This window comes from Temnothorax longispinosus, chromosome 5 (assembly GCF_030848805.1).
Source record: "Temnothorax longispinosus isolate EJ_2023e chromosome 5, Tlon_JGU_v1, whole genome shotgun sequence".
Classification (NCBI taxonomy): Eukaryota; Metazoa; Arthropoda; class Insecta; order Hymenoptera; family Formicidae; genus Temnothorax; species Temnothorax longispinosus.
Window position 1 is genome coordinate 14859423 of NC_092362.1, and position 14299 is coordinate 14873721.

Here is a 14299-nt window from a genome sequence, read left to right on the forward strand (position 1 = left end):
GTTTACATACATACATCTACGCGGATCGTGCGCAGTGCCGTTCATGAATGAGTTTTGGAACGCATCCCCGGACTTCCCGCTTTCCCGCTCAATCGACACGGACGGAAGATAACGGTTTTACGGACGCACCACTGTCACCAAGAAGAAAAGAAAAAATAAATAAATGGTGAAGAATTGCTTGCTGCATAATTTCTGACCATACAATTCATTGATTATCCCTATAATTGTAATTTATTCGCAGAGAATCCGTTTTATTTTAAGTGCGAGAAGTGTAACGTAGTGCAGCTCCAAAGGACTTCGCATCTTCGCAATTCGCATGGCTCCCGTCACCTGTCACGTATGATTTTACTGGATTTTGTCGTCGGCCGGTCGTCCTCTTGTCTGAAACGTAATTTTGAATCGTGTCGAATAACCGATACAAGTGGTCGAATTTAGGCAAGTTCAATCTAGATCCTAAAAAAAAAAAAATTTAGGTTATAAAAGCGGAGATATAACCTAAAAAACGACTTTTGACCGGCGTGATCGTCACGTCGTCTGAAAACAAAGTTTCTGGGAGTCGAGAGGAACGTATGACGTATCTAAATGTTTGTCGCAGGTCGCAGGATCAATCAGAATCATCCCCGTTCCCGGATTCTCGACATTTCTTGGACGATCGTACGCAGATCTGTGCGCGTAGACGCGCGTCTTTAAGCGCAGAGCTTGTTTAGCTCGTCTTTTACCCCTGCGAAAGGTGCGAGACAGGACCCGAGGAGTGCGACGTCGCCGCGAACGCTAGATCGAGATGTTTTCCATTCGACAGGCGCTGCGTCTTGGTGCACGTGTCGCTTGCGCTCGGCACGCAGCACGTTGTTACGCTCCGGCTTTAAGCGAGCCGACCGGCATCCGGGCGCTCCGTCACGTGCGACTCGCCCACGAAGACGGCAGCAATCGTGGAGAATTGGGCAAGCTGGAGAGAAAGATGAGACTGATGTTCACGTGCACGAAATGCAACACGAGAACCAGCAAGCTGATATCGAAGCTGGCGTATGACAAGGGGGTGGTGATAGTGAGATGCGACGGTTGCAAGAACAATCACCTTATTGCTGACAATTTAGGGTGGTTTTCGCAAATAGATAGGAAAATAAACATCGAGAAGCTTATGGCACTGAAGGGGGAGACCGTACGAAAAGTAATGAACGACACGGACGGTTACTACGAGGCCGTTTTGAAGGAGGAGCTCAAGTTGCAGAACCAGAAGGACGCCAGCGAGATAAAAGTGGGCGACGAACACCCTGACGAAATTAAAGTGATAGGAGAATCAAAGGGGAGTTGAAATTTCCTTCAAAGACTAGTCTGTACCTACCCTAAACAAAAGTACAATAAGTGTAGGCAAATGCAGATGTTTTGTTACAAATTTATTGCGTAATTTGTGTTTATAATATATAAAACTGATAAATGCAGCCGTAAAAGGTATGCAAGTCGCTTTAAAAGATACAAACGGTGCTGAAAGAAAATCATTAATTTACATTTAGGTGAAAGTATCGTCACGTTGACTGGAATATTATTTTAAAACAAAATTCATCTGCGGATATAAATTTTGTTGATATTGACAAACAAAAAAAGTATATGTAAAAGAATTACACGTCAGTAAGAATCAACCTTACGCATGTATATAATTTTTTTTATATTCCTAATATATCTGCTAAAACTAACAATACTTGTTCTAAAAAATAGTTTTCGCCTTCTGTTCAATATATTCCGGAATTTATTGATTTGCGCAGAGTTCTTATCAATAATTATCTATGTATAAATTGATATTTCAATCAATGGTAGACCATTTGTTTGGCACAAAGGACATATTGTTACAAAATGGCTTCTCAATAAATTCTTAAAATTATTATGGTACTTTATACAATTTTGTAAAAAGACTGTAAATAAAAAATATGTATAAAAGATAATATTTATTCTTATAATATATATATCAGTATTGCATGTGACCTGTAGTCATTAATTTGAACATAATGAATAATAGTGATTTCTATTGTACGAATAGTTAGCCTATCTGTTTCTTCACTGTAGACATGTAATACATATTTGTAATATATATACTAGATATATACTAGATATGCAACATCCTAATAAAAACAATTTTTTTGTACTTTTAATATTCTGGATTTAGAAAATCCAATGTGATAATTTTCATACGATTAGTGTCTATATTAAGACGGTTGATCGACTCGATCACCGAAAGCACTAATATGAAAGCACTAATATTCATTATGCATATGTATGTATAAAATTGCGGCAGCATATAATTGTTAAATATTTATAAATTTATCCAATTGTGATCTATTTGTTATTTTTTTACGAAAGCACTTATATTAAATTATGTACATATTTATATAGATAGTTTCGCGCTGTTTAAATGAATCAAGTTTATAATCCTGCATATAGAACGTGTTTTCGCATTGTAATTTAAAAATATAATAATTAATAGATATAAAATAATAGAATTATCCATATAATCAATAATTATAGAGTAAGAGCGATAACAGGGGTATAATCATAGTAGAAGTAAATTAGTAATAGAAAATTATGACTGTAATAATATGTAATAATAAATTTCTAAGTACACCAATATATATATTCAAACATCAAGACTTCAACGCGGCATGCACGTTTACAACGATTTAGTATTATTTTGGTATCAATTAAAATATTTTCATTTCTATAAGGCACTATACAGGTATTTTGATAAATCAGTCGAATGAAGTTAGATAAAATACTAATCACTGAGCTTTCCTAATCAATACTAGAATATCTTTCATAAGAAGGCACAAATCTATAGAATTTTTGAAAGTTTACATTTTTTTAGATATCCTATTTATATATGACAGCGATTAAAAGACTAGTTTCTAAAAAATGATGTAGAAAGCGAATAAAAATGTTCGACAAATGTGATAATGCGAAAGTAACGATATTATTTTTATCGTTTTGTAACGTGCCAATCAATTTGTAAAACAAGAGCAATACTTTTATTCTAACGCGATATAGACTAGCATATTCTTCATATCCTTACAAATAATTAAAAAAAAAAAGATAAGAATTTTATAAAAGCGAATTTATGGCATGATCATCGTATTTTGAAAGGATACTCGAATGTATGGGTACTTTACACCCTTTTTGGTTTCGATACAATTGCGTATTCGCTGTCGTTGAAAACTTTATGCTGCGGACCGACCGTGGTGTTGCCAATGGAAGCTGTCTCAGGGAGATCCTGCTTCTTTCGGATAATCCCATAACCGAGATGACTGTCGTCGGCCAGCCTGATAGCGGACATATCCTCGACGATAGTGTAACTAGACCACGCTGGAAGATTAGAACTTTCTCCGTGAGAAACGTTGGAATGTACGCTTTGCGAGGAATTCGTATACTTATACGCAGACTTCTGACTAAGTTTCGTCGCGGATCCAAAGTGTTCCAATTTATCGTAATCCGATTCGTCTGTCTTGGCGACACTTTGCATCGCCGACGGCGTGACAATTGCGTTGTCGCCGCATTTGCTTTTAAACGAATTTTGGAATGAATCGTGATTCCGTATCGGCAGCATAATCTCGTATTGCATATCGTCGTTGTCGTTCTCCTTATCTCTCTCATCGGGTAGATTCGAGTTCACTCTTTCCGTATGATGCACGCTATCGATACCGTGCGTCTTCCAAGCGTCGTTCCTAATTTCCACTAAATCGTACGGGTGCTTCTCCTCGTCCTCGCGCATAACCCCGCCGATGGTCTTGTGAGATAATTCCGGCGAATTTCCTTGGCTTATAGTTCTATATTCCCCGCACGTGGGCAAATCTAGGAATTCCGAGTCAGGACTTCTTTTCTCCAGCAGATTACCGAAGACGTATTTCCGTGGTGGTTTGGCGGGCTTGGATTTGTTTATCGATCTGCTCGACGAGATCGCAGAATCCATGCTCGTCGACGAGATCGACAAGGGCTTCTGAGAATTCTGCGTGGTAGAAAACTCTATGTCGATCAAATTGCTCGAGGAATTGTTTGAAGAGGGAGGTAGAGCCGCTCTAGAGCCAGGCTCCATAGACAAGGCTGCCTGGAATTGAGTGTCGTTGCATTCTATGCTTGAATTATTTTCCTCGTCCAATAGTTTTTTCATAGACTTCATTTTAGCGTACATGCACCGGAAGATCTCCTGTTGGCTACCGTGCTCCAGGCGAAAGGAGCCCTCGCCGGATACGCATTTTCTTCCAGCCTCGAAGATGAACTTCCCATCTCTATATCCGTATCTCCTGATGTACCTGTACGGCCATGTGAATAGAACAATGTCACCGTCCATCAGCTTCATGTCCACCGCGGCGATTACCAAGGTATAGTTTCTCGCTTCCAGTCCACACCGCTTGGACGCGTCCGTTTCTACAACTTTCACAGAGAATACACCTTCCCCACTAGTGCAATACAGATCGTTGTTTTCTTCTATTTGATTCGACGCACTGTCCTTGAACGCGACTAACTGGAACGCCGTGATCCAATGGGTCATCTCAATTTCCGAGTAACAGCCGAAATAGTGTATTCCCGACTTAGTCACCACCTGTATGCAATACGAACACATTAAATAGCGGTCATTCTCGAGACAGCAAACAGTAAAAAAAAAAAACTGTTAGATGCAGAGCGATGCTGGAAACAAATGGAGAGTAGAACAAATACGCACCTTGAAGACGTGTGACTGATTGCTGGGTGCAATTTTTATACAGGCGTCCAGGGTGACGATGCGCGGGGAATGAGACTGCAGTATCGCTTCTTCCTGACTGTCGTAGATTTCGACACGTTTGATCCCATAGTTGCTCGTCCTGAAGAGCTGGCAGAATCTCTTGTGCCACGATTTCTGGAAACAAATGGGCGCATGAGATCTTCCCGTTATGTAAAAAAGAGATAGAGGCTGGATGATGCGAGGAGAGCAGTCAGAATGTAAAATACAATTTGTTCTCTCAATACACCTTTTGAATGATCGTTTAAAAAACGTGCTGGCGTGCGCGTGTACCTGTTGCAGGTCGAGCCGGAAGAGAAGGGCGGAAAAAAACGGGGGAAGAGCGGGAGAGGGGGAACGAACAGCCGTTCGCGGATGATGCGTCGCGCTGGTGTTCGCGCGCGCGCGCGCGCGTGCACGCGATATCGCGTATCGCGCGAACGTGGTGCGCATCCCGCGAGTTATCTCCGCCGCGAGAAACCAACCTTGAGCTGGCCTAGCATTCCCTGCGGCGGTAACAGCAGTATCCCCTGCATGAGAGGCTCCTCGGGCTCCATCGCGGACGATCGAACATCGACGCGGGTCGCACGACGGTGGGTGGTCGCCTCCTCGTGGTCTCACCCTTTGTCCCCGTCGCGGGGAAAAACGCTTACGCGGCCCTCCGGGAAAAGAAGAGGGAAAGATAGGCAGAATCGCGAGAACGACTTGGCGCGTCCACTTTCACTCCGGCCTTCGCGTCTCCGCGCTTGTCGCAGGTCGCTCCCCCGGGCACGCGGTCCTCTCGCCTCGTCGTGCGCGCGATCTGACAGCTTACGGCACGCCGAGATTCAGCCCATGGTAACGCGGGACGCTTGACATTTCACCTAGGGCGAGGGGGAAGAGGAGAGAGGAGAGGAGATATTGTAACACTCCGCCAGCGTGTGCGACGACCACCGTCGAGCGCGAACGGGAGAATCAGAACTGATCAGAACTCGGAACGGGCTCCAGGCTCCAGTACGCCGTATGCCGATACCGCGCGCCGTATACGTAATAACGCACAATGCGACACACACGCGCTACGCACCGCGCCGTGCGCGACACCGAGACCAACACCGACACGTCCGTCGTCCGCGCGACCGACCGTATCCCGGATCCCGCACTGTCCCGCAGTCCCGCACCGCCTGCTCTCCGCTTGCGTTGCGTGCGCCCAGCGCCAGCGCGCCGGATAGCGCGCACCGGAACTGCACGCGCGCACGCACGATGTCGTTCGAATCGCCGGCGCCGCTCCGCGCGGTACCTATTTGCGTCGGCACGTCGGCACTCTTCCCTCTTCCTCTTCGACTTCGAGAGAGTTTCACTGTGGAAATCCCGATGTCTCTCGTTTCTTTTCTCGATAAATTCGCTAGAATCGAATCCATGTTCGTGGGATTTCGAGAAGAAATTACTGCGAATAAGGCGAATGTAAATTTTGAATGAAGATATACACGCCGCATTCCATGTTTGTTATAACTACACGTTGATCGTAATTTGTTACTGTCGAGTGTCGAAGTTTAACGCGTCATGTAATTACACAAAAAAAATTACGTTAAAGAATTATATTCAGAATAAACAATTAAAATGCTCTATATTTGCTTATTTTTCTAGTGTAAAGATACGTGAAGATTCGAATTTAAATGAATAAATATGCTTGCTTTGCTGGCATAAACTATAGGGGCTAACTTCACTCGACTGTAGCACTTTTGCATTCAAAATTCGAAAGCGGGAATTCCTGTTCGAAAACTCGGATATGTGTGCTTTGTTTATGTCATTTCTCGCATATGGTTAATGAAAAATCAATATATCTAACACCTTTAAACTGATATTGCAATTTGAGCAATTTCAGTAATCGCGGAAATTCAAAACAAAGAAAAAGGAGAAAATAAATTAGCCACTGCCGTTTATACATATTTAGTAGACCATATGTATTAAACTAAAATACAAAAATGTTTATTTTTTTTATTGAATAAATGCACAAAGAATTTCACTCGCAAATAAATAGCCAGTATTTAAAGTATCTATACAATGAACTTTTCGATTCCACTTCGGTTCTTTATTCCTGCGTAGGCATTTACAATAGAACGCAGACAATGGATAGCGTTCTTATCACGTGCTAACTTCGGACGGAGAAAAGTGGTAGACCGCAACGCATTTATAACTTTTCCGTCTCGCCTTTTGCCTTCCGCCAAGAGATATCGAGTAATTACAGATAGCATGTAATAAAACTAAGTGATAAAAAAAAAACTCATTTTATCCTGCCTGACTTTTTGTTCGTAATATTCTACTTTTCACGTACTGTTTGCTGCATTTAACATCTGCAAGAGAGTGATGTAATCTTCAAGTTTTCAAAAATTCAAGACTGCTTTATGAGTATTCTATAAGTAATATATATACTACTTCTTCCATGGATGTTACTTTTTTATGTTAAATCTCTCTTCATTATGGAAATATCTTTAAACGTAATGTAAATTCTAGTGTGTTTCTTATTATATAAAAAGTTCTATTATGCTTAGAAAAAAAAAAACAGTTTACGAAAAGCAGATCAATATTATAAATAATAATTTATTTAGTGAAACCTCCTGGAGTCTTTAATTTATAAAAATCTTAAGAAAAAGCATCAAAGATTTCTCAATTTAATATTAAATGATCAAAATGCTTTATTTTCATGGTTTTTACTTTCTTGCAAAATTATTTTCTGTAAACTCTTCTTGCGATTACATTCTTGTGATAACATTATTATGTGCAGATATATAACAAAAAAAAACACATACAATTGTATATTTTTACTAAAAATATATATTTATAAATTTCAATAAAAACATCTTAAAGTGCGTTTTTAATTATCTAAATCATCTAGGATCTATAGTAAATAAAACTTCTTTCGAGCGGATTAAAAATTAATTCCTAATAAGAGAATTAATTATTATTACAAGAAAAATATTAGTCACTGGCGGAACATTATCATCTCTCTATCACAAGCAGTATTGAAGCAATTATTCTTTACAGATAAAATAGCACAACGCAATAGCATCTGGAATCTACAACAATTACTATAACTAAATCACAATATATTGTTAAATAAAACAATGTTCGGTGATCGCAAAACTTATTCTATCTCATTGATCTGCAGAGAGAAACAACTACAAAGAGGACGAACTTTTTGCGGACGGCTTTTCTCCTGGGTATCCGGGCCAAGGGAGAATTGATTGAATATATAACATTCGACGCATTTTACTTTCCCGCGATGATTTTTTTTCAATTCAATCTAGTTCCGCTCGTGTAGGTCAATGGATGCACTTCGTTCAAGCTGTGATGAGATTCGATCGTTCCTTGATAAGTTATTAAAGGGATCGACCTTTTTCCTTTGTTTCGTGATACAAACCACAAACCACGGAGCGACGGAGCACGGCTCAGTCCACGATTGCGTTCCGGTCGGGCTTGATTAAGTTCCGATTAATGCGATAATAATGAATCGGGAAAGTAATGAACTCATATATTATTGAACAATGTCCTCGCTTATATATCGACCGGTTGACGCGACAGGCACCAATACGATCTGTCGATTGACATGATTTCCGTCTTCTTCCTCGCGTGGCTTCTTAATTCGGCTGACGCTTTCAATGACTTTCCGTCGCTGGTATCCACCAACGCCTCAATGGGTATACACGCCTGACTCTTCTCTTCCTCCGCTTTTTTCTATTTTATTAATGTTACAATAAACTGTTCTTCATTGAATCTCTCAGCGGTCGTCATCGAAAAGAGTTTCTTCAATGACAAGGTCGAGTATCAGGACATGGTAAACAATATTTATAAGTTCATCGCGAAAGTTACGAGCAAAGAGATGTATCCAAATGACATTGATGTGCGTGTCTTTCGCGGGACGAAAATAAATAATCTTCGAGGTAAGAGCAAACGCAAATATCGTTGCAATTGTAACGTTTGTCTGCTTCATCTTCATTCACTTATACCACGGGTTATACATCCAAAATGTTTCGGAATAGGTATAATAAGATTGCATGTGTACGTTTGACAAGAGTACAATGTAAATAGTATACGATTATCACGTGGAAGTATTATATATTAAGCAATTAAATAAATTCCTCGTCCACGAAGCTAGAACGATTTAGTTACATAATAATTTTTTTTTTCATTTAATATATGTATGAAGATTACACGGCGCTTTTATCCGTGACAACGTGTCATCAGATGTGGGAGCTTCACGATGCAGCGCGTAAAGAAGAGCTTGTGCATTTAGCGATAACAGGTACGTATAATATAAAAAGACTTTCAGTAAATTGTACGTTAAAAAATTCCCCTTTTATTTGCTCGTTGAGACGGATATAAAATTAGGCGCTGAATCGCGCGATTGCAGTGGGTGACATAATACGTTAGGTATTTGCAGATATCGTTATCGTGCTCTTTTCAATTTTGTTATCTACCGTCACCAAACGAATTGCATCGTGTTACATCAACGTAATACGTTTTGCCTCATACAAGCCAGATATACACATCCGTAGAGATCTTAATGTACTTAATTAAATCGTTAAACTTTATAAAACAGCTAACACTGACAAAGTTATAAAGTATCGTACGTTTTATTTTATTTGTTTAAAGACCAGGATTGTCCACGGCTTCCTGATTCGGAGGGTGTGAGCATTCCCTTAATATCGCCTGGAAAAGAATTGGCCCAGATTTTCTTGGACATGCGGGCGGTCGACGCTTTGACTTGGAACAATGTCAACATATTGCACGACGATACCTTCGGTGACGCAATTTAAGCATTAATCCTTCATCTTTCTCTCTATCCCGTTACGTTTCTCGTTCTTTCCTACATCTTGGCATCTCCGTTAAAAACGCGTTTTATTTCGTGATGGTTTGTAGATAGAGACACGATCAGCAGTGTCACAGAAGCCATATCGACCTCGTTGCCAAACAAGAAATTTCACTTAATTTCTAGATCGTTGTTCGCTTTTAAGCACGCCAATTCCGAACGTAACAGAAGAGATTACATAAGTGACGTGCTTGAGAATATGAATGTGGACCAATTGGGAAGATGCTTTCTCGTAATCGTAACGATAGACGCAGCGGCTGACGTTATGGAAGCTGTAAGATGAATAGAAAGCTTCTTGGTTTCGTTTATATTTGCATCAATTCAGAGCGAGTAATAGTTCATAATTTATGAGGTTTACTTTGGCAGTAAAATTATCTTTCTATAATATAGATCTTGAAAATTAACGTGCTTCACGTCAAATACGGGATGCTATTTGTAGAGAATCTCACAAATTATGGACACAAATTTACTTCTGTTACTTTTGAATCTCTCTTTAACTTCGAATTTGGTATATTTAGACAAAAACTTTAAATATGGCTCAACCGGACAGCCAGTGGTTATATGTCATCACTGATGTAGCACGAAACTTCACGAACATTACTAGTTTTACCGATTTATTATTGGAAGGCAGTAACGTGGCTATCATTTACAATGCGACGAACAACGACACATATTGCAATGTAATTCATTAATTATTTTCTCTTATTTATGTGTGCAGATTTTAACTATTTAAAAGTTTACAATTTAAATAATAAAATAAGATTAACTAGAATGATTTTATTTATAAAAAAAGATTGCAATAGAAGATTTTACTGACTTTTTTTTTTATAATTTATGTTCTGTTTTTTTCTCTCTCTCTATTTTACTATGTACTTCGAATAAAATTTTTAGGTCAGTTTAAAGTGTTATATCCAGGAGTTAGTTGCGGCTTTGGCTAATGCTTTGAGGCTATCGTTGTTGACCGAAATAGAATTGTACAGTCATATGACCGATGAGGAGTTTGAACTCATCCGATTAAATAAGCTCGAAAGACGTCAGGAAATTCTCAAAAATATCAAAGTTCGTATCTTTGATACTATGTCCGATTTGGATTAATGATTTCTATAGAAGTGATTCCTCGTGACTGCAGCTTTTCCGATAAACCTGCGCATGATTTCGCATACACGCAAATTAAGTTAATTAAATTTCTGAGATTTTAAGAATATGCATATTAAATTTCTATGTTTTTATTTTAGACTACATTTGTAGTGCTCTTTTCATGTTTTTAAGACATTTTTATCCTTTCCGAATATTCACGAGAAATCGTATCTATGCTATCGCGCGCGGAGATTCTCTTCGACGGAAGCTTCACAGTTCTATTTCCTGCAGATAAAGCTTATGGACGATATTTTCGCTACGGGCGGCGTCTGCGGTAAATGCCTGTTTTGGCGATTCGCCTCGGCCATAACGTGGGGCAATTTTTTCGCTCACGGCAAGAACGTCGCACATTTGATCGATTCGGGAACATGGATGCCCGTTTTAGGTGTGAATCTGACGGACGCTTTATTTCCGCATGTCGCGCACGGTTTCCGAGGGATCAGCGTACCGGTCGCCACGTATCATGTGTGTAAAGATCTCTTCTCCTCGTCTTGCCTCCTTCTCTTTCTCGCGTGATCGCACTCGTCCGGACGTGAATTTCGTTTTTTCAGAATCCGCCGTGGCAGGTCATCTCGTTGAGCAACTCCGGCGAAAAGGAATACGGCGGGCTGGTTTTCGACGTCATGAAATATCTAGGGAGAAAATTGAACTTCACCTTCACCGTGCTCAGCCCGGCGAGCAATCGGACCATCAAGTCCACTCGTAACCAGACGACTGATGTGGTAAAGCTATAATAATTAATATAATAAAGTTTAGATTACACCGAACGATTTTTCCATAACATGAACACTGAGCATTTCTTTTCTCGCTAGATAATAAAAAGAACCTAAAGTATTTAAATGAATTACTTATAATTTTATTTTACGATCTCCATGTAAAGTTCCAAACTTAGCTCATTCGATCGATGTATGGCGTAAATCTAACTGCGTGATGTGTGTCTTATGTGTTAGGTGTTAACGTCGACAACGAGAGAAATACCGCAGGAGATAATAGATATGATTGTGGACAAGAGGGTTCTCCTCGCAGCCTGCGCGCACACCGTGAACGATCAGGGAAAAGGAAAGATCAATTTTACCTTGCCGATTTTTATACAGACGTATAGCTTTCTGACTGCAAAACCGGGTCAACTTTCGAGAGCGTTGTTGTTCACCGCGCCCTTCACCAAAGAGGTAAACTATGCGTACGTTTCCAAGCAATTAAAGTTTGTATAGACTATAGAAGACAAATAATTATTTTATTTCGTAAAGTGAGAATCATATAAAAATATAGAACTTTTATGAAGCTTAACTCTCACGTGCAACAACGTGTGAAGGTGGAAATTTATTTATGTGACGATTGCGCGACACGAGGCCGGATGGAAGTTTATTACTTAATATTGAGCCTGTCAAGAAGCGTATTGACAGTTTTCCCAGTTAGTTCGGTTACCTCCGATCTATTTTCACGCGCGTATACACGCATGCCTTCAAGCGGACTAATTTTCCTTGCAGACATGGGCCTGCCTGGCAGCATCGATTATTATAATGGGCCCGATCTTGTACTTGGTTCACAAGTGTAATCCAAACAGCACGAGGACGTCGGGACTGAATTCCCCCTGGCAATGCGTGTGGTACGTCTACGGGGCTCTTCTTCAGCAAGGTAGTATCCGCTCGCTTCTTTTATTTTACATACGAGATGTCCCGGACTTTCCAAATCATCTTTTTTACGTATTCGCCGTATTCATTATTGCGTTTCTTCGTTTTTATGAATAATTTTACTCTTTTAATTACTAATTTCTCATTAAAGAAAAGTCATTCCGTTTTTATGCTCGTTTTTAAATAAAAATAAAAGAAATTATATTTTCTTTTTCGAAGAAGTGCAAAGGTGCGTACGAATGATTTTAGGAGGAATGTACTTACCCCATTCCGACAGCGCCCGTCTGCTGATCGCTGTCTGGTGGTTGGTCGTGATGGTCGTGGTAGCGACCTACTCCGGAAGCTTGGTCGCGTTCCTGACATTCCCGAACATGGACATTGCCGTCCTGACCGTGGATGATCTTATTGCTCATAAAAACAGATTAACCTGGGGCTTTCCTAATGGCAGCTTTTTAGAGGAGTATCTGAAGAATGCCGAGGAGGAAAAGTATCATACTCTTCTGAAGCGATCCATAATTCATAACGCGACGCAAGAAGCGGAAATGATTGAGCAGGTAAAGGCGGGCAAGCACGTGTTGATCGACTGGAGAAGTACGTTGAGGTAATCTCATATACAGAATGGATATTTTTAAATGAAAAAACGTCCCCGCTGTTTATAAATTTACGAAAAACTTTCTCGAGAAAAAGTTGCGCAAAGTCTGACGAAGTAAATTCTATATTTTTTTGCTTATTGAACATTATTTTCTCTCGCCATAAATGGAAACACCGTCGTTTAAATATTTCATCCTGCATACCAAACGAATTAGTCCACCCGATAGGAATGACGATAATGATGTATTGCCCGAGCAGATTCGCGATGAGGAACGACCTGTTATTAACTGCGGGATGCGCCTTTTCTTTGAGCACTGATGAATTCATGGACGAGCCCATAGCGATGATTATTGCGAAAGATAGTCCTTATATAAAAATCATCAACGCTGAGTAAGCTAATTTCCGTTTTATTGTACAATAATCAATTTCACGGCGGTAAAGTGGTCAGTGTAGTGGTTCATAATATTTCTAAATTTTTTAATGCAATTTTTATTAATTTTTTTTTCTTAATGGTACGTAAATTGCATGCAAATTTTTAATTCTGTAAATTTTTAAATATTGATAAGTCGTCACTTCGTAACTGTCTCAAATCGGTGATCATTTCTATCCGTGTCTGCTTTTGTCAGAGCCCATTATTAAGTGAATAAGCCTCGTTATTCAGGTTACACCGCATGCACGAGTCTGGATTAATGAACAAGTGGATAGCGGAGCAAATACCGATGAAAGACAAATGCTCGGACAGCTTCGCCAACCAGGTCGTAGTGGAGCGCAAAGTAAACGTCGCGGATATGCAGGGCATATTTTTCGTGCTTTTCATGGGTAACGTGTTTTTCGTTTGCGGTACCGCCATATGGGAGGGAGGGAGGGGGAGGTGCAATAAAGCATCTCGTGGGAGTAAAAGCAACTTGTCATTGTGCTCCTTTCAGGCATAACCGGATCGATATTTCTTTTGTGCTGCGAGTGTTGCTGGCACAAGCGCCAAGTGTCGAGGCGACGCAAGCTGATTCAGCCTTTTGTTTCTTGAATTGGATACAGCAGTGGATAGATTATAGATTAAACGCTTCTTTACTTCTCACGAAATAGCTTCACCGTCGCGTCGGCTAGAACATCTGCATGCGCAATTAGATTTTATCGTTGATTGTATCTAGTGTTAATTACAGGGACCATTCTCGCATGAGTACAGTGACTCCTCGAGCTACATGAAACAAGCCGCTTATATTGTAATTATGAATTTAGACGACATGATTTTTCGGCACAGATTCCTTTACAGCGGTCATGTATTTCGTAAAAAGCAAGCTTTAGAAAGCTGCTTGTAAAGCGATTTTATGCTCAATAAAATTGTACAAATTTTATCTT

At 40.0% G+C, this 14299-nt stretch overlaps 3 protein-coding genes across 3 annotated transcripts; 2 read left to right on the plus strand and 1 right to left on the minus strand.

Moving 5' to 3' along the window:
* The first annotated feature begins 135 nt into the window (after positions 1 to 135).
* On the plus strand, positions 136 to 1937 carry LOC139814002 (uncharacterized). The gene is made up of 2 exons (XM_071779955.1): positions 136 to 435; positions 596 to 1937. The coding sequence occupies exon 2, from the start codon at positions 782 to 784 to the stop codon at positions 1310 to 1312; it is 531 nt and encodes a 176-aa protein (XP_071636056.1). The 5' UTR covers positions 136 to 435; positions 596 to 781; the 3' UTR covers positions 1313 to 1937.
* Dok (docking protein homolog) lies at positions 1380 to 5954 on the minus strand. The gene is made up of 3 exons (XM_071779954.1): positions 5224 to 5954; positions 4703 to 4876; positions 1380 to 4582 (listed from the first exon to the last, which is right to left on the minus strand). The coding sequence occupies exons 1-3, from the start codon at positions 5293 to 5295 to the stop codon at positions 3152 to 3154; spliced, it is 1677 nt and encodes a 558-aa protein (XP_071636055.1). The 5' UTR covers positions 5296 to 5954; the 3' UTR covers positions 1380 to 3151.
* Positions 5955 to 8221: 2267 nt separating this feature from the next.
* On the plus strand, positions 8222 to 14295 carry Ir93a (Ionotropic receptor 93a). Its single transcript, XM_071778295.1, is given in 16 exon segments — positions 8222 to 8311; positions 8313 to 8412; positions 8497 to 8655; positions 8922 to 9017; positions 9368 to 9517; positions 9635 to 9858; positions 10103 to 10264; positions 10476 to 10643; positions 10953 to 11186; positions 11273 to 11443; positions 11672 to 11890; positions 12209 to 12356; positions 12602 to 12953; positions 13202 to 13333; positions 13605 to 13762; positions 13870 to 14295. Coding segments are annotated over 16 exon segments (2646 nt in total). The 5' UTR covers positions 8222 to 8236; the 3' UTR covers positions 13968 to 14295.
* The last annotated feature ends 4 nt before the right edge of the window (positions 14296 to 14299 follow it).

Bases quoted from the DNA above. Each gene is read 5' to 3' on its own strand.
- LOC139814002 (XM_071779955.1), top strand. From the start codon at position 782: ATGTTTTCCATTCGACAGGCGCTGCGTCTTGGTGCACGTGTCGCTTGC.
- Dok (XM_071779954.1), bottom strand. From the start codon at position 5,295: ATGGAGCCCGAGGAGCCTCTCATGCAGGGGATACTGCTGTTACCGCCG. The intron at 4,877-5,223 runs GTTGGTTTCTCG...ATTTGTTTCCAG, and splicing joins GAATGCTAGGCCAGCTCAAG to AAATCGTGGCACAAGAGATT. The intron at 4,583-4,702 runs GTGCGTATTTGT...TATTGCATACAG, and splicing joins ATCAGTCACACGTCTTCAAG to GTGGTGACTAAGTCGGGAAT.